Source organism: Arachis hypogaea, chromosome 18, assembly GCF_003086295.3.
Source record: "Arachis hypogaea cultivar Tifrunner chromosome 18, arahy.Tifrunner.gnm2.J5K5, whole genome shotgun sequence".
Lineage (NCBI taxonomy): Eukaryota > Viridiplantae > Streptophyta > Magnoliopsida > Fabales > Fabaceae > Arachis > Arachis hypogaea.
The window spans coordinates 118,462,443-118,484,118 of NC_092053.1; the positions used below are offsets into that span (position 1 = coordinate 118,462,443).

General features: G+C 35.8%; 1 protein-coding gene, 1 long non-coding RNA gene and 1 pseudogene across 22 annotated transcripts; 1 reads left to right on the forward strand and 2 right to left on the reverse strand.

The window, feature by feature from the left end:
* The first annotated feature begins 6,348 nt into the window (after positions 1–6,348).
* Positions 6,349–7,951, forward strand: LOC140181644 (uncharacterized). 2 transcript variants are annotated; one of them, XR_011876638.1, is made up of 4 exons: positions 6,349–6,731; positions 6,853–6,983; positions 7,293–7,575; positions 7,703–7,951. It is a non-coding gene; the product is annotated as an uncharacterized lncRNA (long non-coding RNA). The 2 variants fall into 2 exon arrangements; XR_011876637.1 differs by having other exon boundaries at positions 6,354–6,731; positions 7,465–7,575.
* Positions 7,952–13,583: 5,632 nt separating this feature from the next.
* LOC112772716 (DExH-box ATP-dependent RNA helicase DExH17) lies at positions 13,584–17,027 on the reverse strand. 20 transcript variants are annotated; one of them, XM_072224017.1, is made up of 11 exons: positions 16,551–17,027; positions 16,188–16,313; positions 15,564–15,801; positions 15,429–15,465; positions 15,288–15,334; positions 15,040–15,077; positions 14,851–14,922; positions 14,657–14,706; positions 14,428–14,525; positions 14,082–14,347; positions 13,925–13,990 (listed from the first exon to the last, which is right to left on the reverse strand). In XM_072224017.1, the coding sequence occupies exons 1-7, from the start codon at positions 16,566–16,568 to the stop codon at positions 14,902–14,904; spliced, it is 525 nt and encodes a 174-aa protein (XP_072080118.1). In that variant the 5' UTR covers positions 16,569–17,027; the 3' UTR covers positions 13,925–13,990; positions 14,082–14,347; positions 14,428–14,525; positions 14,657–14,706; positions 14,851–14,901. The 20 variants fall into 20 exon arrangements, with proteins under 20 accessions (XP_072080121.1, XP_072080110.1, XP_025673490.1 ...); XM_072224016.1 differs by having other exon boundaries at positions 14,428–14,545; XM_072224012.1 differs by having other exon boundaries at positions 15,017–15,077.
* Positions 17,028–17,943: 916 nt separating this feature from the next.
* The window catches only part of LOC112770341 (naringenin 8-dimethylallyltransferase 1, chloroplastic-like), a 66,693-nt pseudogene continuing 62,960 nt past the window's right edge, over positions 17,944–21,676 (reverse strand).

A 21,676-nucleotide genomic window follows, 5' to 3' on the forward strand; every position in this document is an offset into this window, starting at 1 on the left:
CCTAAAAAGAGCAGATAAAGCTCCAATTCAAACCCAGAGAACAGGGATAATTAGAAACATTCCTACAAGGGCTGAAATCAAGGAAAAGAAAAGGGTCTGTAGATCAAATCTCAGAGAAACTCGTAACATAGTCCTGAATTGGACTGAAGAAAAAAGGGCAATTTTGGGATATTATCCTATTGCCAAAGAACAGCTAACAAAGCTGGTTATATTTCCAGATGCTTCCCCATCTGACACCTATCAGTTTTTTCAGTATGGATTAATTGATACAATTTTAATTTTTAATGATCTAAAAATTATTAGTGAGTTTCCTGCAGGATTCGTTGATGCAGTAAAGAGATTTAAAAATATGATTGACAATGTAAATCCAAGGGATATATCCCTAAAATTTACAAACAGTCAACCTATTTTTAATGAAGAAGAAGAATGCTTGGTTCCAGCACACCAAGTAATATTCATGTCCGTCTTCCCAGAAAATTTTCAACCAATTGATCAGATTCAAGATTTAACAATTTACAGTCATGAAGGAAGGCTAGCCAGCACATTAGCAAGGGTCTTTGAAAGAACTCAAAAAATAACGAAGGAATCTCACACAAGGATTAATTATAAAAGTAGAAATACTCTGCTTGTGTCCAGTAAAAGAAATGAAATTGAAGAAAGAGAGATGAGACTCTTGGTGGAATTTGAATAAGCATTCTACAACTTATCTGGACTTTTAGAAAAGCTCCCTGAAGGGATAAAGAGGAATCTCTGCTATTTGATAAAAGACAGAGAGGACCACAAGTGCCAGCTATGTGCCTCAGAGATATCTGAAGAAAGCAATAATGAAACGGAATCAACCCACATGATAAAGGAAGAAGACAATGCATCTGAAGGTCACATGATAAAAGAGGAGGACAGTGCATCTGAAGCATCTCTCAACATTATTGCATAGTGACGTAAGCACTTAGGTCATAAAGCACCAACAATGTAGCTGGTGCAAGATAACAAACAATGACGTAAGCAATGACGTCATAAGAAGGGTAAGGATGGGAATTGTCCATCAAACCCAACTATTATAAATAGGTTGCTTAGGCAATTGTAGAAGGCATCAGACAATAGAAACCAGAAGGCTAAGAGTACTCATATGCTAGGAGAGCAAGGAGGAAGCTGCCGAGGCGATTCTATAGTTTGAGGAAGAATTTCCTTAGGGAAAAATAATTCTAAACTCCCCTCTGGAGTTAGTATCTACAATCTCCCCTCTGGAGATAAAAACACCCTATGTAAAATATACTAAATAAAGGAAGTTTTTCTCCAGAAAGGTACATCTTCATCCTAGTCTTTAAATTATGAATTATTTAGAAAGTTTAGAATTAACAGAAGAATCTGATTATTATAGATTAACTGCTTTATTAGATAATGAAAAACAGGCTATTCTAAAAACAGAATTAAATCTCAAATCTAATGAAAACTTTAATAAACAAAATCTTTTAAAAGAAGTTTTTAATAGAAAAAATATAATATACTATGGAAAAATTCAACTTGAAGCCCCTATAAAGATAAAATCCGCCAATGGAGAACTTGAAATAGCTTTGATAAATGATGAAGAATTGAGTAAACAGATTGAGAAAATTAAGGATCAACAAAAAAGATCTAAAATTGGATGGATTCATATTAGTACTATACAAGTCTTAATCAAATCTACATATATGAAAGGAATTAATTCACCAATAAGCTTAGCAATCTGTGACAAAAGAATTACTGATGACCCAATAGATCAAATAATCGGAATTGTTCATGGAAACTTGGCAAACGTAAATGTTAAATTCAATGCCCATCTTGGATATGCTATACCTTTATCAACTGAAAATCTTGGAAGATCTATAAGTTTGGCTTATAAATTTCACAAAAAGAATCTAATGGAACAAGATGATGAACCATTTTCAATTACATATGCAATAAATTATGCTTTAACAAATAGCCATCATAGTATAATATTTAAAAACAGAGAAAGAATTTATGTCGATGAATTATTTCAGAAAATTGTAAAAACAGAAATACCAAAATATAAAGCTATTGAAAACCCGGTTCTATTACTAAAAGAACTATCAGGAAAATTAGTTTCATCAAATTTTCAAATAAGAGAATCTAAAATTAATAGCCCTTTAAGTTTATCTAAGTTAAAGATTAAAGAAGAAAATTCTGAAATAAAAGAATTAGCAAAAAAGGTCGAAAAATTAAATGAAACCCTAAACACTAAACTATGACAATAAATAAAGAAGAAATATATGTAACTTATCAAGACAAGAAACAAGAGCTCTTTGAAAGAGAAAATCGTTTGAATTATTTACAGTTCTCTGAAATAAATCAAAGAGTATTTGAAGCTCTAAAGATAATCTATGACAAGTTGAAAAGAGAAGTTGAAGAGTTAGAAAAATTAATAGAATCTCTAGAAAATAGTGATGAATCGATGATAGAGTTCGCGGAAATTCTAAAATAAATAATGAAGCATAAAAAGATTGAAAAACCAGAAAATAAAATAAAAAGAAAAAGGGCGGAAAAATTAAAAAGTAAAATAAAAGAGTATAAAAGGGAATTAAATAATCTTTAGATCGAAATTGATGACCTTTTAATAAAAAGGATAGAAATAAGAATAAATATAAATAAGTTAGAATTAAACTTAAAAAATTTATAAATGCCTGAAAAACCATATTATGACTTTAAAGAATTAAAGCTGTTGAAAGAAAAAATGGAGAATGAAGTCGAAAAATTAAAAAGATATTTAGAAACAGTAGAAAGTGTAGAAATAAAAGAAGTTTTTGAGGATTTGAGAAATTATATTAAAGAACAAGACAAACAGATAAAAGATTTTATATACAATAATCAATGCAAAAAAGAATATTATAAACTAAAACAAGATTGAAAAATTATAAAAATGAAATCAGAATTATAAATATACATCAAGGACTAGTAATAAATAATCATATAACAAATACAAGAGAAATAGTAGAAATGGTCAATACTTTAGATTATGAATTTGCAAATTATTTTTATCAAAATTCTTTAAATAAAGCACCACTAATTGAATCTATACAAATTATAAATTTATTCGAAGTAAAATATGAAGAGTCAATAGAAATTTTGAAAAAGAAATTAAAAGAAAAGTCGACTATATAAAATTGGTATTAGAGCCAAGTTAACGATTAAGGGTAACACTTTCTCTTTAAGCAACACTTTTAGTGATACGCTTTTAAATCAATATCAACCACAAAATAAAAAAACATCTTTAAAAAAAATTAAAATTGGCAACTTTACCAGAGTGTCCCATTTAAAAAACTCAAAAGATAGAGGTTACGTACCATCAGTACTTCGTCACGTCTAATATTTAACCATTTTTGGGAAGACAATAATGTTAGATCTTCTATCATTTTTGTTGCATATAGATATCACCAAAATATTATTATTGTAGGCCCTGATATTTAATAGAGGGGACGGAATTAAATAATATATAATAGTCTGCTATACTTATTGGAGTCCACTGATCATGGTTTGAATTCAAAACAACACATTAAATTTAGTTAATTAAGACCTTTGGTATGCTTATCGTCGGGTAGCATATATCTTATTAAATTTATGGATCTTATATAATTAAATACATTAAATATAAAAAAATAAAAAAATAATTATATTATTAAAATATACTCTTAAAACACATAATTACTAAACGTTAATTTTTTTCATAACCTGAAATAAGTCGTCAAGACAGTGCAAGCATATAGAGAAATAAAGAGAAAGAATATACAGTGAAGGCATAAAAGTTCAGTTAATGAGCCTTAAAAGCACTCGCAGGAACTAAAGAAACTGTCGCGCCAAACTAAGCTCTACATTTAAAGCAGAGCAACGTTTCAAATTTTAAAAAATCAACAAAGGGTCACCTGTATGAGCTACCTCAAAGAAAATATCCAATAAAGACAAAGTTGCTCATGCTCGAGTACGACCTACAAAAAGACCGAAGCACGAGCAGGTGTACTGTTCATACCATGTCCCAAGCTATTACCTGGACCCAATATGGCGAAAGGGCCGACCTCCAGAGAAGGCTCTCCAAACCTCTAGCCGACCTCTTTTAAGAGGTCGGACACTATCCAGAAGAGATCTAGTCAAGGCTACCGCTTTTAGAAAGGCGGTGTCCAAGAAGATAAGATCTCAACAAGACTCCCAAAAGATATAAGATAAGATAAGATTATCACACTCAGGGAAACCACCGTTCTCTATTATAAATACATTGGAGCCCCCGGGTATAACTCGCGTTCTATTCTACTAAAAGGTCTGCCTAAAACCCTTGCTAACTTAAACATCGGAGTCTCTTGCAGGTACCAACCCCCAACCTCCTCACGAACTCAGAAGCGGCACCTCAACGCCAACAAGTCTGACACTGCCACTTGAAGGAATCCATACTCCACGATTCAGACCCGACTCAACGTTTCAAGTAATCCTCGGAACAGTTACCATCATCCTTTACACCATTCAAGTGGGTAAAATTCATATCTCTTAACTTTTTTATTCCACTTGAATATGGCTTGTTAGAAACGGATGGTCAACTTAGGATGCTTTGTGAGTTTAAGAGCAAAAAGGAGATGGTTAGTAGTTAGAAACACGATTCTCAGTGCATTATGGTTGAGAGATCAAGGTTGAAATGCAAATGTTGTTGTAAAGCTCAATTGCTTGGGTCCAGGAGGATGTCTGTGTGCTTAAGTGAGAATTCTAAGAGCTTGTCACCCAATGGAAATTGTAATGATCAACTTGAAGATGGGTGTAAGAACAAAGTTTGGGATCCCAGCATATGTGATGAGGATCAATTTTGGGAGCTCCGAGCTTGTGGAAAACTTCATCAAAACTTGGTGAAATTGGTTGGAAATTCTAACAATCACTTGAAGACCAAGCATTGGTGGAAGTTCAAGGATGAATTCAAGAACAAGCCACCTTGATGAGAGCTCATCAAAATGTCCAACTTAAGGATAATAAATAAAAGTGTTAGGTGGGAGATACCCCACCATGGTAAACTCTTTTCATTTTTTCTCTTTTGTATATATTGGTAAATAAGTTTAATTTCATGTTTGGTTTGGTTGGTTGAGTTTATTTGGTAGTCTAGTATCTTGAATAAGGTTTGGTAGTGTTTACGTGACTGTTTGGATGTTTGGAATGCTTGGTTTGGTGCAAGAAGTTGAAAAATTTTGAAAAACAGAGCACTTTATCATGCATACGCGTGACCCCACAATTCCAAACAATCCCGCGTACGCAGCCATATCACGTGTGCGCATCATGCGTTTTTTGGCCCAAGATGCATGCACGGTCACTTCTCGCGTACGCATCGCACCCAGGCAGAGAGCACCCTTTGCCACCCAGCTTCTCGCGTACGCACGTCACATCCCGTTTCCTTAAGTCACCCGTACGCGTGACCCCCTGTCCTGTTTCACACACTTCTTTTCTTCTCTTCTCTTCATTTCTTTTCTCTTCTTTTCTCTTCTTTCTTTCCTTCAACCATCATCCACCATCATCTCGTTTAGTTAGTTAGTTAGTTAGTTGGTTGGTTAGTTTAGTTTTCTGTTTAATTTTCTGTTTTGGTGCTAAGTGTTGGACGGTTATTCACTACAAGAAAGTATTAGAATAGCGACCGAAAAAATTGGTTGCTAATAGCGACCGATTTAGCGACCGATATAGAATTTCTAGGACCAAAAAAATATTGGTCGCTAAATCGGTCACTAATAGCAAACGAATTAGCGACTGATAAAGTTATAATACAACCAGAATAAAGCTGGTCACTAAAATCGGTCGCTGTTTTTTAATTTAGTGCCAAATTAGCAACCAAAACAGAAAGTAACGTCTTTGGAACTGTTAGTCACAAAATCGGTTGCTATTTTTATTTTAGCGACCGATTTTGCAACTGATAGTGAAATAGGGTGAATAACTGTTTGGTCGCTAATTCGGTCGCTAAATAACTGGTCACTAAATCGGTTGCTAATTGTTAAGTTAGCAACTAATTTTAGTGACTCACAAAAGCAGTCACTTAGCCACCGAATTAGCGACCAATTAGTCTTATACGACCAAAATAAAATTAGTCGCTAAATCGGTTGCTATTTTTTAATTTAGCGACTGAATTAGCAACCAAAACAAAGGAAAGAATGTCTTTAGGACTCTTGGTCACATAATCAGTCGCTATTTTCAAATGTAGCGACCGATTTTGCAACCAATCAATAAGTAAATAAATAAAAATTGGTTGGTTACTAATTTCCGGTCATAAAATGGTCGCTAATTTAAAAAAAAAATATTATATGAAATACCTTAGTTAGTACCCCTCCCTGGTTTCATCCCAATTCACCTATTACATTTTATCTCATAAATTAAACCCTAATTCGTGTCTTCTCCATTTCTCCTCAGTTCACTCCACTGCCGTCGCGCTGTCTTCGCTCTACTGCCGCTATGCCGTCTTCGCTCTACTGCCGCTATGTCCATCGTCTCTCCGTCACACTCGCGTCGCCGTCACACTCGTGTCACCGTTGCTCTGTCCTTCAGTTACTCTCTCTCTTTCTCTTTGCTCAGTTTCATTCTTCAACTCTAAAACCTCCATTGATGATTGACCTAAAACTCATCAATTTGAGAATTCAGTGCCGTCTTTCAACCTTCACGGATGAACTACAACTGAGTTCAACTTCTCATTGTTGCATTATGAAGAGGCTCTTCTGCTGATTTGAAATGTGAATTTTTTCATCGAAGCTCTTTTTATTGCAAATTGTTCTTTATTTTATGGTTACTGAAATATATAATGCAACAATTTAGAAGGTCTGTGACTACTATGAACTTTGTTATTTTGTGCAGGCAAACCAGGAGACAAGGAGACAGTTCAGAAGGTCTGTGACATAGTCAAGAAGCAATTGGCACTGCCAGAGGGTTCAAGTGTCACTGGAGAGTCCAAGTTTGCTGCCTTTGGAGCTGATTCTCTTTACACAGTATTTTCACATTTTCTTAAACTTCATCTCTGAATTTATAATAATCGCCATTCTTGATTGTATCTTTCATCTATGCATGTCTTTGTTGAAAATTTTATATGTTATCAGTCCTTTTCATGGTACTCTCTCTCATTATGGAGGGATGAAAGGTTCTTTATACATTAAAATTAATATAATGTATAAAAAGTATTAAATCAGTTATTCAATTGCTGCTAGTTATGGTGTTAGAAGATCAAGATATGTTATGTAGATCCTTATCCAGATATGTTTATGTAAAAGGAGTCATTTTTTGTTTTTTCATGATTGAAGTTTTGCAATTGAATATGGCCAATGTGCTTTTGGAGAAAGGGAGGATCAACGCAGTGCATGTGCTTTTGGAGAAAGGGATTGATTTATGTGCAGATACTATTAATGCAATGTATTAGGAGAATAAATTATTTTTTAAGCTGTGTGATGTGTTTTTCGATAATTATGATTTCAGTGTGATTTTCAACACATTGTTTGGTCTTAGCACAAGCTTTTGGATGGCAATTCTCATGAGATTTCTTCTTGGAAGTCTAAATGGTTTGCTACTTTGCTTGGACCTGTCATGGTATCTTTCTTTACAATAATTTCTACTTTGATAATTTGACATGTTGAAAAATTAATCTACAATGAGGTAGGAAATAATTAAAACTTTTATCATTTAAACTTCCACTGACATGCTCTCTTTCTAACAGGCCTATGTTACTGAAAATTTCCGAGAAGAACACCAATCTCTTGGACTTTCAACTGTAAGATCCTCACAATTCTTTCGTCTATGAATAACTTTCTTTTCAGATTAAAATTTGTGTCCAATAATATTTCTCATTTTAAAGTTTTAATGTAGTATTAGTTAATTGCTTCTAATGTTGTCCTTACTGTGTTGATCTCCATCAACTTGTAATAATAATTTAACAATTTACTAAGCATTACATGTGTTACAACAACCCTTAATTCCCTTACATTTTGAAGTTTCGGTATTTTTAGAATACATACGAAAATTTAGGTTTAAATTTATGTAGTTTTGAATCTACCAAAATTTAAAACGTAAACTATTAGAGTTGCTTTTATTGTACGGAGGAAGTATCAATTTTGAGTTTTGAGATTTTTCAACAATGTACCTTGATCATGCATGTGCTTCAAATTTATGTGTAGTTCATTGTGTAACACCCTAATATTCAACTCCTTATACTCGAGTCATAAGTCAATGATATTACGGTAGTTGGTGCACGAAATTGTGATGTCCAGGCTCAAGCAATCCCTGGCAACGTGAGCAACTTGGTACGCGTAATCGTGATTATGCTTTAATTATGTAAAATTCATGGCTCTTTCTTTCCCTGGTAATGGCGCCAAGAACATAGTGCCAATACCATAGTTCACAACTTCGATACAACTAACCAGCAAGTGCACTGGGTCGTCCAAGTAATACCTTACGTGAGTAAGGGTCGAATCCCACGGAGATTGTTGGTATGAAGCAAGCTATGGTCACCTTGCAAATCTCAGTTAGGCAGATATAAATTGATAATGATGTTTTCGAATAATATATAATAAAATAGGGATAGAGGTACTTATGTAAATCATTGGTAGGAATTTCAGATAAGCGAATGGAGATGCTTTTCGTTCCTCTGAACCTCTGCTTTCCTGCTATCTTCATCCAATCAGTCTTACTCCTTTCCATGGCTGGCTTTATGTGATACATCACCACTGTCAATGGCTACTTTCGGTCATCTCACGGGAAAATGATCCAATGCCCTGTCACGGCACGGCTAATCGTCTAGAGGCATCACCCTTGTCAATGGCTTCATCTTATTCTCTCAGTGAATAATATGCTCACGCACCCTGTCACGGCACGGCTATTCATCTGTCGGTTCTCGATCATGCCGGAATAGGATTTACTATCCTTTTGCGTCTGTCACTAACGCCCTGCAATCGCGAGTTCGGAGCTCGTCACAGTCATTCAATCATTGAATCCTACTCGGAATACCACAGACAAGGTTTAGACCTTCCGGATTCTCTTGAATGCCGCCATCATTCTAACTTACGCCACGAAGATTCTGGTTAGGAGATCTAAGAGATATTCATTCTAGCTTATTTCATGTAGAACGGAAGTGTTTGTCAGGCACGCGTTCATAAGGGAGAAGGATGATGAGCGTCACACATAATCATCACCTTCATCACGTTCTTGGGTGCAAATGGATATCTTAGAAGAGAAATAAGAAGAATTGAATAGAAAACAGTAGTACTTTGCATTAATCTTTGAGGAACAGCAGAGCTCCACACCTTAATCTATGGAGTGTAGAAACTCTACCATTGAAAATACATAAGTGAGAGGTCCAGGCATGGCCGAGATGGCCAGCCCCCTAAAACGTGATCAAAGGATCATAAGGTAATCCAAAGATACCTAATACAATAGTAAAAGGTCCTATTTATAATAAACTAGCTACTAGGGTTTACATGAGTAAGTAATTGATGTATAAATCCACTTCCTGGGCCCACTTGGTGTGTGTTTGGGCTGAGCCTGAGTGTTGCACGTGTAGAGGTCCTTCTTGGAGTTGAACGCCAGCTTTTGTGCCAGTTTGGGCGTTCAACTCTGGTTTTGGCTCCTTTTCTGGCGCTGGACGCCAGATTTGGGTAGAAAGTTGGCGTTGAACGCCAGTTTACGTCATCTATTCTTGGCTAAAGTATGGACTATTATATATTGCTGGAAAGCTCTGGATGTCTAATTTCCAACGCAATTGAAAGCGCGCCATTTCGAGTTCTGTAGCTCCAGAAAATCCACTTTGAGTGCAGGGAGGTCAGAATCCAACAGCATCAGCAGTCCTTCTTCAACCTCTGAATCAGATTTTTGCTCAAGTCCCTCAATTTCAGCCAGAAAATACCTGAAATCACAGAAAAACACACAAACTCATAGTAAAGTCCAGAAATGTGAATTTAACATAAAAACTAATGAAAACATCCCTAAAAGTAACTAGATCCTACTAAAAACATACTAAAAACAATGCCAAAAAGCGTATAAATTATCCGCTCATCAGTAGTACGACTCTCAGGTAGATTTTTAATATATAATTATAAGTAAAATTGAAGGGAGTATTAATCGAGAAGCCTGAAATTGAGTAAAATAAAATCGCAAAGTCGTATCGCTCACGTATCGATAACTTAAAGATAAAGCGTGAAGTCGAAGGCGATACACAAATAAAGGCATCAAGGAGAGTAAGAGAAGGACAGTATATAGATATATAACATAAGTAAATAGCCACTAGTTGCGACCCGCAAAGTTTAGGCTGGCTAGGATACAGTATGAAAGTAGTTGACAACAGTATTTCCTAATCTCTCCCAAACGAAACATATAAGAGCCTCTATAGGTAAGTTCAAAAGAGTTCAATACATAATATAAGCGTTTCAAAACAAAGGTGGAGAGATTCTAAGCAAAATATAAAGTAGAGAATATAAAGATCTTCACAGTCTCTCAGATGAACCATAGCTCACTTCTAAACACCTGGACCTGTATCTGAAAAACAAGAGATATATACGGAATGAGAACTCCCGACCTATGGGCTCCCAATATGGTAAAAGTGCCAAATAAATACAATGCATTGTAATAAAAACTCACTAAGCATCCTAAACTTCATTTCACCCAATATTCATCCTATGTTCTCGTTAATCCATGAATAGGCAACTGTCATAAGCCAAACCATCACCAGTTATTTTGTCTCAGCAATTCTATATCAATACTTCATATCCTCACCTGGAGCAAGTGAAATCACTTCAATACGTCTATCCAGGGAGCTCATATGATCTCATTATCAACCTGGAGCAAGTGAAATCACTTCACTGCGTCTATCCAGGGAACTCAAATTATCTCATTCAATAATCATCATTTTAAATTAATCATATCATTATTTCATTTCAACAAGAACAGCCCTCAGCGTCAACTGACACCAGCATGAGGGACCTCTCAATTGTACAAACACAATCAATACAGACAAGTAATACACAATTAAGGTACAAGTAGAACAGATAGCATATAGTCAGGTAACATAGCATATATAATATAACAATTCAAACAAATAGACAAACCCAAACAATTCAAATATATACAAATGATGTATGCCTACCCTATGGCTGATGAGTCTCATCTGTCGGTTATAAAGCCAACCCGACAAGTCCTGGTAGCTAACCATTGGACTGTCCCTCTGTCGTGCATCCCCAACTCGAGTTATTCACAATCATAATCATAATCACACAACACCCACACTAGTGTTTATCCACGGGGGCAAGCTCATCCGAAACTTTCACAGTGTCCGGCCACACTTACGACATAGGGTCAGCAGAATCTCGGATCTCAACCTGGAGCAAGTGGAGCCGACCCACTGCATCTACCCAAGGAAATCCGAGACTCAGATAGTTTCAATCTCAAATCATACTGCGTCTACCCCAGGAGTCTCAAAACTAAACCCGGAGCAAGTGGAATCACTCCACTGCATCTACCCAGGCAGGTATGTCTCACCACATCTCGGAGCAAGTGGATCAATGCCACTGCATCTACCCAAGCAGGTATATCTCACCACATCTTGTAGCAAGTGGGACGAAACCACAACCCTTGCGTCTACTCGGGGAGCCTCTATACTAACCAACCTGGAGCAAGTGGGGCGCAACCACAACCCTTGCATCTACCCAGGAGGTACGTTCTCATATGCCCATGAGGAACCAAGAAGGGGATCCTAACCTCCCACCATCTCACTGGGGGCGATTTTACAATACCAGGAAGAACAAGGAAGGGCATCCTCACCTTCCTCCTTTTCTCTGGGGTCGCACTTTCGATAAGAGAGCTCAAGATAAAACAATCATTCAAAGTCATATTTTCATTTTCAGCCATAAATCAATATTTATCATAGCTATCCGACTCATAACATAACCCATAACCAGCTAATAATCATTATTAAATACATCCCTTCGGCTCACGGCATGCACCGAACTTCCATCATCACCCTCAGTAACTCATATAATCATCATTACTCATCATTCATCATTGATTCTCACTTTACTTTATCCAAAAGTTACCACATGTCCTAGCTTCTTTTCATTACTAGGTATACTATAAAGATTTAGGATTTAGAGGATGAAAATGGAGGCTTAGAAGTCTGGAATTCGGCTTTAAAAACTCAAAAATAAACTTTTGCTGAAAACAGGGTCACGCGTGCGCGTCGCACACGCGCACGCGTGGAAGTCAGAAAAATAAAGTGACGCGTGCACGTCACCCATGCGCACGCGTGGATGGCAGAGAAGTAAGGTGACGCGTGTGCGTCAGCCACGCGTATGCGTGGGTGCATTTTGTGCTCCTCGCACAAAACCAACACAATTCCAGTGCAACTCTCTGGATTTTCTACGGGGCATTTGCATCAGTGCAGTGACGCGTACGCATCGGCCAGTCGCACGCGTGAGTGAGTAAAAATCGAGACTGACGCGTGCGTGTGGAAGCACAATATTCCAAAATTTTTACTAAGTTAAAAAGATGCAGAATTACATTTTCAAACCCCAAACTTCAAACACACATAACTTCTTCTACAAAATTCCTTTTTCAACCATTTCTGAACCGTTGGAAAGATCGTTGAATAAACTTTCATAAAAATCCAATTTTGAAGAATTCCAAACTCCGTGAACCGAGTTACGGACCGCCAAATTTGGTAAAAAAATCAGTTTTTACCCAAAAATAGAAATCACCAATTTTTCCAATGTTCACAAGCCAAATTCATTTCTACTCATCCAAACGACCACAACTCAACCACATTCACATAATTACACTCAACCAAAACCAAACCTACCTCATCTACACAATTTCACCCAAAACCATCAAATTCCACACCTCAATTTCTCAAACCTTATTATTCAATAATCAACCAATTATTCACACATTCAATATCTAAAATCCATCCAATCTCTTATATCATCACACAATACACACATCAACTTACCTTCCTTACCTCTTTCCGGCCTCCGGCCCAAAATTCACGGCCTCCGACCCAAATTCACAATTTAAATGCATATTCCACAAACCAATATTCATCATATCCAATTCATCAAATCCTCAACACACCAAACATACAAATTCACACAATTCACAACCAAATCATTAATTTACATTACACACTACAAGAAAACAAGCTTTTTGCTACGCTTTTAAAGCGTGGCGAAAAGTCCAAAAAAGCATAGCGATAGCTTTTTGCGACGCTTTTTGAGCTACTGGCACGCTTTTGAAAGGGTCACAACCGCAAGGGTGCCGGTTGCTCTATTGCTACGCTTTTGGTGACCTATCACCACGTTTTTTTTGCCATGCTTTTAAAGATCGCCACGCTTTAAAAGGGTGGCCATATGTGTCAAATATGGCTACGCTTTTAAAGCGTGCCAATAGCTGTGAGATACAGCTACGCTTTTAAAGCGTGGCTATTGATGATACTGTACATTATGGCTACGCTTTTAAAGCGTGCCAATAGAGGTTTAATTTATATGGCTACGCTGAGAGAGAGAGAGAGAGAGAGAGAGAGAGAGAGAGAGAGAGAGAGAGAGAGAGAGAGAGAGAGAGAGCCTAAACTTGTCGGTTTTCATTAGAATAAGCTTGCTTTTGAATGAAACATGACTAGACAAAGCTCTATTCATACAAGAAATCAAAGCTCTATGGAGAATCACGATAAAACTATGGGACATAGTCCCAGCTTTAAAATTATCCAGCAACAAATGACAAAACTTCTTCTCATTGCGTCTTAGTTGTATCCCTTCATTTTATGGGTACAACACTATATCAATACTTAATGAAGAAATATATTTGCATTAGACACTAAAATAGTTAATGAGAATATCCGCACAAGCAATTTCTTCTGCAGAGCAAATAACATGAAGTGCATCTTCTAGACAACAGTTTTCAGGTGTCCTCATTATCTGTTTCATAGTATCAAATCTCAAATAATACTTTGTCATTAGCCTCCCAGGATCTGCAGTAGAAAAGGAAATATCAGCAACCAGTTTGGATTCTAATTTCTGTAAATATAGCATGATAATAAATTATACTTGAAGATAACATACCTAATGGGCTCAAGAGGAAACCATCTTCATCAATCTCTACCATTTGGTGCTGAGATAACTCGTTAACTTTCTTAACACAAATATCTAACATAACATAGCTTCAATAATTAATAAAGGGAAATAGGAGAAAAACAAAAACCTTGGAGAAAGAGAGGGATAAAAATAGAAAGCTATAAGCTCAACTGCAGGACAACAATTGCACCTTGAACATGCTTCACTAAACGATCACCAGAAATTCCTTTCTTAATTGAATAGTTCTCAGGGTTCTGCTTGCAGATAAAAATTTTCATCAGACCAAATTGGAGAAACTCAATGATAAATCTAAAAGACATTCTTAATTACATACCTTTTTCATTCTAACATACAAGTATGAGCATTGCAACCACTTAATTGCTTTTGTAATATCAGTTACTGTCAATTGAACTATTTCCACAAGTAAATGTTCTGTCACACATGGAAGCAATCTATTTGAAGAAAATATCATAATGAGAAACCACCGTAAATGTAGGGTGTTTACATAACAGGATCAACATGACCATAATATCTTTCTTCAACTGAGAAAGAGGCAGCCTTACTGTGATTCCACTACTTCACATCCATTTAAGAGATTCTCATACAAATGAACCTGAAATAAAAATAGTAAATTGAATTTTGGGAGAGTAAAAGTGAAAAAAAGCATTATATAGGACAATAACACATAGAAGTGATCACTCAAAGGATTAAGAGAAGGAGGACAATAAAAAATGCATGTGAATGTAGCTCGGTTCACCATTTCCCTCCTTGTCATGATTATAACCAAGCCTGTATCATCAAATGGTGGTCACCTTGCCCTTCCACACATCTGTGCAATAAAATTTTACCCCAAATATTATATTAGCAATCCAATAGTGGGACAACATAACACTGAAAAATCCTCAAGAATTGACTTCCCCCACCTTTACCATTTTTGGAAACAAACCTTCTCAAATAGAAAGTCATTATTGGCTGGGGCATAGCCTGCATAAATTTAATAGTACAACAAATTTGCACATGTCAAAATAATATCAATGATTATGAGCCAAGACAATAACCACTATACATCACTTTCCTAAAGAAAAATATAGCTAAGTATCCAACTTGACTGTATAGATATGATAATACGATATGATAAATACAGAATGATAAAAAATAAATTTATAGATGGCTACATCCTTTTTATTTGCATACCAAATACTTTGGTTGTCAGCTTTACTGGCCTCATTTCTTCCCCAAATCTGTGATTATTCAAAAGAAAATAGTATTTTCTCTGGGTATTGGCTTTCAACATTATACAACACACTACCTTATGGATGTGATGGTAAAACCTACCTTTTAAACCCTTCCTCAAGAACCTTAATCCACTCAGCTGCAACAGTATGTATATTGTGTTAAAATTTTTCAACTTTTAGGTTTACATATTATATTCGTAACTCTTGTGATGAAATCAATTAAAACAAAAATTACCTAGATCTTCAATATTTGGAATTGTGGCTGACACAGCAACCAAGCGCACCTGATCAAGATGATTTAGTTTCATTTTTGGATTGCAAGAAACGATCTTTATTATGCTAACAATCGCTTCCAATGCTGCTCCACGTGGATCATTCAACAGATGGACTTCATCAATAAGTAGAAGTGCGATGTCACTGAAAAAGCTTAAGCCACCACCTTCTATGCCATAGCATGACGTTGCATTAAATTTCTATTCATACGAAAAGAAGTCAACTTCACCACTTGATAGCTGATATCTAGTGAACTATAAATATTCAGTGACCCTACTGCTTGTGCGTGTGTGAATGTAACTCTGCAACGATCCCAACTAAAGTTAAACAATACCAGGAAAAAGACAATGAAATGACATTATTTTTGAAAAGCCAATGAGGGAATCCTACCTTATGACACAAGAGTTAACTTCCCAGTTCAGTTTTTTATCTTGTTCTTTTGGTTGTGGGGACAATATTAAAATCTAAATAGATGATCATATAAAATTTTTTACAAAATCAGTATATTAAAATTAAATAAACTCTAATAATAATAATAATAATAATAATAATAATAATAATAATAATAATAATAATAATAATATACCGAATTATTGGCACAAATACCACCATCAATGAGGTTGAATTCATGCACATTTCCTTTTGGATCTTTATTGGTGAACTGGAGAGCAGGGAGATAGCTTGGTGCAGCTGATGTACCAGTGGCATATGTCTGATAATTTTGCATCCAAGCAAGGCGATTTCTTAATATGCATCAATAATAATTTTCAAATCTTGTTATGGGAAAGAGTACTAAAATTAATTTCCAAGCAAGAATCAAGAACAAATTAAAAATCATAACTAAAATCAAGTACTAAAATACTTAGGAACAGACCAGAATTAACTCAAGAACAGAACAGAAAAACAAATAGAAGCAGTGAAAAATCAGAGAAAAAAATCAAGAACCAACCTGAGTCAGAGGCTCCATTCTTGATGATGCAGACAGAGAGTGGCAGAGTGCAGGGAGGAGTGGAGGAAGACGCGGTGGCTGCCAGAAAGTGAGAGGCGCTGGACGACGACGGCTGGACGGGGATCGACGATGGAGGGCGAAGGGGCTCGACGCGATGGCGCAGGGGATGAAGACGCTGCTACCTACTGGCTTAAGGGGTTAGGGTTTGCAGCGACGGAAGGGAGCAGCGGCGGAGGGAGCATCGACGACGGGTTTGCGATGGCAAGTGAGCAGAGGGAGTCACTGCAGAATGAGGGTTAGGGGTGTGCGGGAAGAGGAATTGCTGGCGGAGGCATTGCGAGCGCAGCGACGTTCTGCACGGAGTGTCGTCGTCGCGGTGAGGGCGAGGCACAATGAAGAAGGGTTAGGTTTACGGCGAGGCATAATGGAGTGGCGTTGTCGCGTTGGAGCTTTTGAAGGGTTAGGTCTTTCTTTGAAAGAAGAGCTTCTTAAATTTTGTTTTTTGAGGCACCTTTTGGCCACGCTTTTGAAACGTGCTAAAAGGCTTATAGAAAACAGCTACGCTTTATAAACGCTACAATAATAAAACCCTGTTGCCACGCTTTAAAAGCATGCCGGTTTTTCTTTACGGCTACGCTTTTTAAGCGTGGCAAAAAAAACGTGGCCAAATCTCGCATCAATTGCCACTCTCATAAAAGCGTGGCCATTGACCCTTTTCGCTATGCTTTTGAAGCGTAGCAAAAAAACGTGGCCAAATCTCTATTCAATCGCCACCCTCATAAAAGCGTGGCCATAGACCACTTTTGGCCACGCTTTTAAAGCGTAGCAAAAAAAAGCGTGGCCATAAACCTTTTTTCTTGTAGTGATATATGTCAACTATGCATATTAGTACCAACCATTTACATAATCCAAACTTAATTCTAGGGACATCCGTCGATTAGATGATGATGTATTACTATAACTGTCACATAACATAATTACATGTCAAGTTAATTCTACATGTCACAAAATAATTAATTAACGTGTCGTCTTGAATTTTTCCAACCAATAATCATAAGAACCCTGCAGAAAATTTGGAAGCTATGAACTTGGAAGGATTTTTAGGTAACCCGTATTATGAGCAATTTAATACAAAACAGTAAACACATACAAACCATTGAATCAAACTCTCCTTCTCAGAATGATAAGCTTTTAAAACAAGAGAACACAAAATAAATAAATAATAAATTACTACATAAAATTGATACATTAACTTGAAAATGGTTCCTCAATTATATACTGTTTTTCAGGGTAATCGAAGTACAAATTATAACCTCAAAACAGAAGTACACGTGATAATCACAGGAATTGAACCAGATAATCATAGGATCATAGTTTTCTAATAATGTTAAAATATTACAGTTGTATAATGAAGTATTTGAATTTATTAGAAATTATTGACTCAAAAATAATATATTATCTATCTTGTCACAAAATAATTTACTTGAAAGTTGAAACAAAAATATAAAGACATGAACAAACTTGCATGAATACTCTTGTATCTAGTTGAAATGTACGGAAAATGTTGCACCATTTATTAAATCAACAATCTCCTACTTCTTCAACGAACAAATTGTATAAGGATGCTTTCCACAGTTACAAGCCGCAACCAAAAAAAAAAAAAAAAATTGAGAAAGAATCGAAATAATAAGAAGCGAAGGAACAAATACCCAAGCATAATAAGTTATTGGTTACCTTAAACATAAACAAATGAAATGAATGTAACGAATCTTTGCTTGATAAGTCTACCAAATGAACAGCACGGTTTCACACGTAGAAAACCATGAAGATATGTTCCACAACCTAACAAATTAAAAATTACAGCAAATTCAATTAAAATATTGATAAAATGGTCTATAACTTCACTTTAATTTTATTCTTAAAGGACATAGATATAGTTTAAAGAATATTTTTGAATAAATGAATTAGAGTAAAAATGCCTTATAACTTTCTACAAAACATGCATTGATTATCAATGATTTTACATAAAATTATTTCTCTCAAAAATTTAAGTTAATAAAAGCAATTAAAATTGTTATATTTTTAACACGTTTTTTAAGTAAGAATTTTTTTTATTTATTTTAATTTTTGCATAAGTATTTTTCTTTTTTTATTTATTTTATACTAATTTTTTTTAACAAGAATAAAATTCTAGACCTTTGAAATCGATATCATTATATGATCTTTTCAAAGATTATGATAATAAAAGACTATAATCTATATATGCAAGTATCACACTACCGTAGCAATTTTGCTCCATAGAACACGAGATAATGCCCCCATTGTAATAGCAATTCCATAAGTCATTTGAACAAGTGATATACATAACCAAAATACCTAAAAAAATATAAATAAAGAAAAAATGTGAGTATATAACATCAAAAGCTTCATTTTTAATTGGATAATATAAGAAATTAAAGAAAAACAAATTACCGGCTTAACACCCAAGCGTATTGGCAGAGTTTTCAAACCTGCTGCTTTGTCTCCTTCAACATCCCCTAAATCCTATTTATCAGCAAATAATATTAGATCTAGTTGTGATTAAACACATCCAATATTAAAAAAATGGTATTAAAAATTAGGTGAGTTCTATCCAATTTCCTCTAAAATAATATGTAAGTTATTTTTCATGATGTGTTACATTTTAATTGGTCATTATCTTAACTATAGTTAGATTATTTTGTAATTTATTATTTGAGATGATAATGGTATAATTTCTTAAAATATCAAAATCCCACTCCCATTAAATGAAGCACATTTGTACTCCTCCATTCTTTATCACATAGCTTCGGTCCTTTCAAGTATCGCCTCGCCGACATTGTCATTTACTGCCCTCCCACGCAATCTCTCTCTTCAGTGCATCCTTAACGACTTCGTTGAATTTCCATCGTCCGTAACTTTGATGTCCTTCCAGTATAGCCAGCGCGACGTCATCACTATCTCCTGTCCTCTCGCTTGATCCATCTTTCTGTCGTGGATCACTCCTTACCAACATAATTAATGGTTAGTTTGGTTATTAAATTTTTGATTTAATTATTCTGCAAGTCCCTGTAGTTTCACCGAATTTTCAATTAAGTCCCTATACTTTTTTTCTTTTCAATTAGATCTCTATACGTTAATTTTTTTTCAATTAAGTTCCTACCGTGAGAATATCGTTTAAGATAATAGAATATTCTGTTTAAAAAACGAATATTTTCCTGTTTGGATTAGCTATGCTAATTGGACAAATCTCTATTTTTTCAAAATACCCAAAAAATCCTTGATATTTTGTCCCAAAAAAAAACCCTAGCCAGCCCCTAATTTACTCTCTGAAAATTGTGTGCAATGCATTTCTCCTCCGTCGGTCCGTCATCATCATCCATAGATGTCGTATTCATCCATAGCTGTCAGTCCGTCGTCTTCATCCATAGCCTCTGTCGGTCTGTCGGTCTCTGAAGATCTGCACTGGTTGATCCGTCGAAGTCCTGTCCGCCACTCGGCGTGCCTCGCCTCACCTCGCCGCCGAAAAAAGTGAGACCAGAATTTGCAACCGTCGGATCTAGAAACTAGAAAGGGCACAGTTTTGGTCTAAACTCAACTGAGTTGTGTGATGGTGATGGGACCCACACCCTCTCATGCCCTATGGACCCTACGAACACGATTTTCATTTTCCAGTGATATCATAAAATGAAGAAGCCGCACACCCACACCCCCAACACACACAAGAGAGAAGAATGAATTGAAAATAGAAGAAAAGAGTCTTCTTCTTCTTCTTTGTAAAACCCGGTTAGTTAATGACTAATTAACCCATAAAGTAGAATTTATTCTAGAAAGCCAAAAATGTAATTTTATGGCTTATTATGATAGAGGAGATTAAAACGAGAATTTTGATACCAATTTTAAAGAAATTGGCCCAAGATTGGACTAAACGGGCCAAGCCGGACCAACCGGACCCATATTGGGCCCTTGGCCCAACCAAACAAAACCTAAAACCCTAAAAACAGCACTCTCTCTCCTCTCTAAACCTAAGAACACGCTGAAAATGAAAAAAGAAGGGGGAAGAACACTCTTCCAAAGTTCTACCCTTGCTTGATCTTCAAACCACCATAACTTTTGATCCGGAGCTCCGATTGCCGCACCATTTGTGGCCACGCGTTCACTGTGACGAGATCTACAAAATTCACTACTTTGTCCTTGAGGTAAGCCACGATTTTAGTTTAGTTCCTCAGCCCTTAATTCGAATTTTTGGAGAAAAAGTGTTGAGATTTTGGGCTCTTTGATGTTATACGATCCAACTAGCTTGAAGGAGAGGCTTAATCTTGTCTCCTTGATCTTTGGGTGTGGTAAGATTCTCAACTCTAGTAAAATTTTTTGGTTTATGATGTTTGGGTATTGAGTTGTTGTTTGGATGTGATAATTATGGCTTAGGTAGTGTGTATGTGAATATTGAAGCTTGATTGAGGTCTTGGAGAGCTTGGAATAAACTTTTGGGTGCTAAAAATATGTTCTTCGAGGTGTTGAAGCCTTGAGAGCTTGTGAAAAAGTGATTTGGAGGGTTCCGGGTTAAGCGAAAAAGCGGCTAAGGTATGGTCTCAGTTTTCTGTATCTAAAATATAATGTGGTGTGAAAACTTAGGCTAGAGGCTCTAAGATAGGATTTGAATGGTTGATGTTGTTGAATGGTTGAGATAAATTGTGTGGTTATGTATGTGATTAATGAATATTGATGTTTTGATGGGGTAATGCTTGAGAGATATGCATGTTTTGATATACGCTTAATGATTGATTGAGGTTGAATTGTGGGTGAAGCCATGTTGATGGTGAGGATGATATTGATTGTGTGTATTGATGGTTGATTGAAAATGGTATTGTTGGAAATTGGGATCAGAAAATATGTATAATATAATATTGTGTTTGAAGTTGAGTTACTTGGTTGGGATTGGTTAAAATGATGGATTGGTGGGTTATAATTTTGATAAAAATGTTAACATATGAGTTGAGGAGGCTTGAGGTTGATTTTTGGAATGTTTTGGTTGGTTTTGAAAAGGGTTGAAATTGGTTTGTTTCGAAAATGGAACTTTGTGGTTTTGTATGAAAATGTGGTTTTTG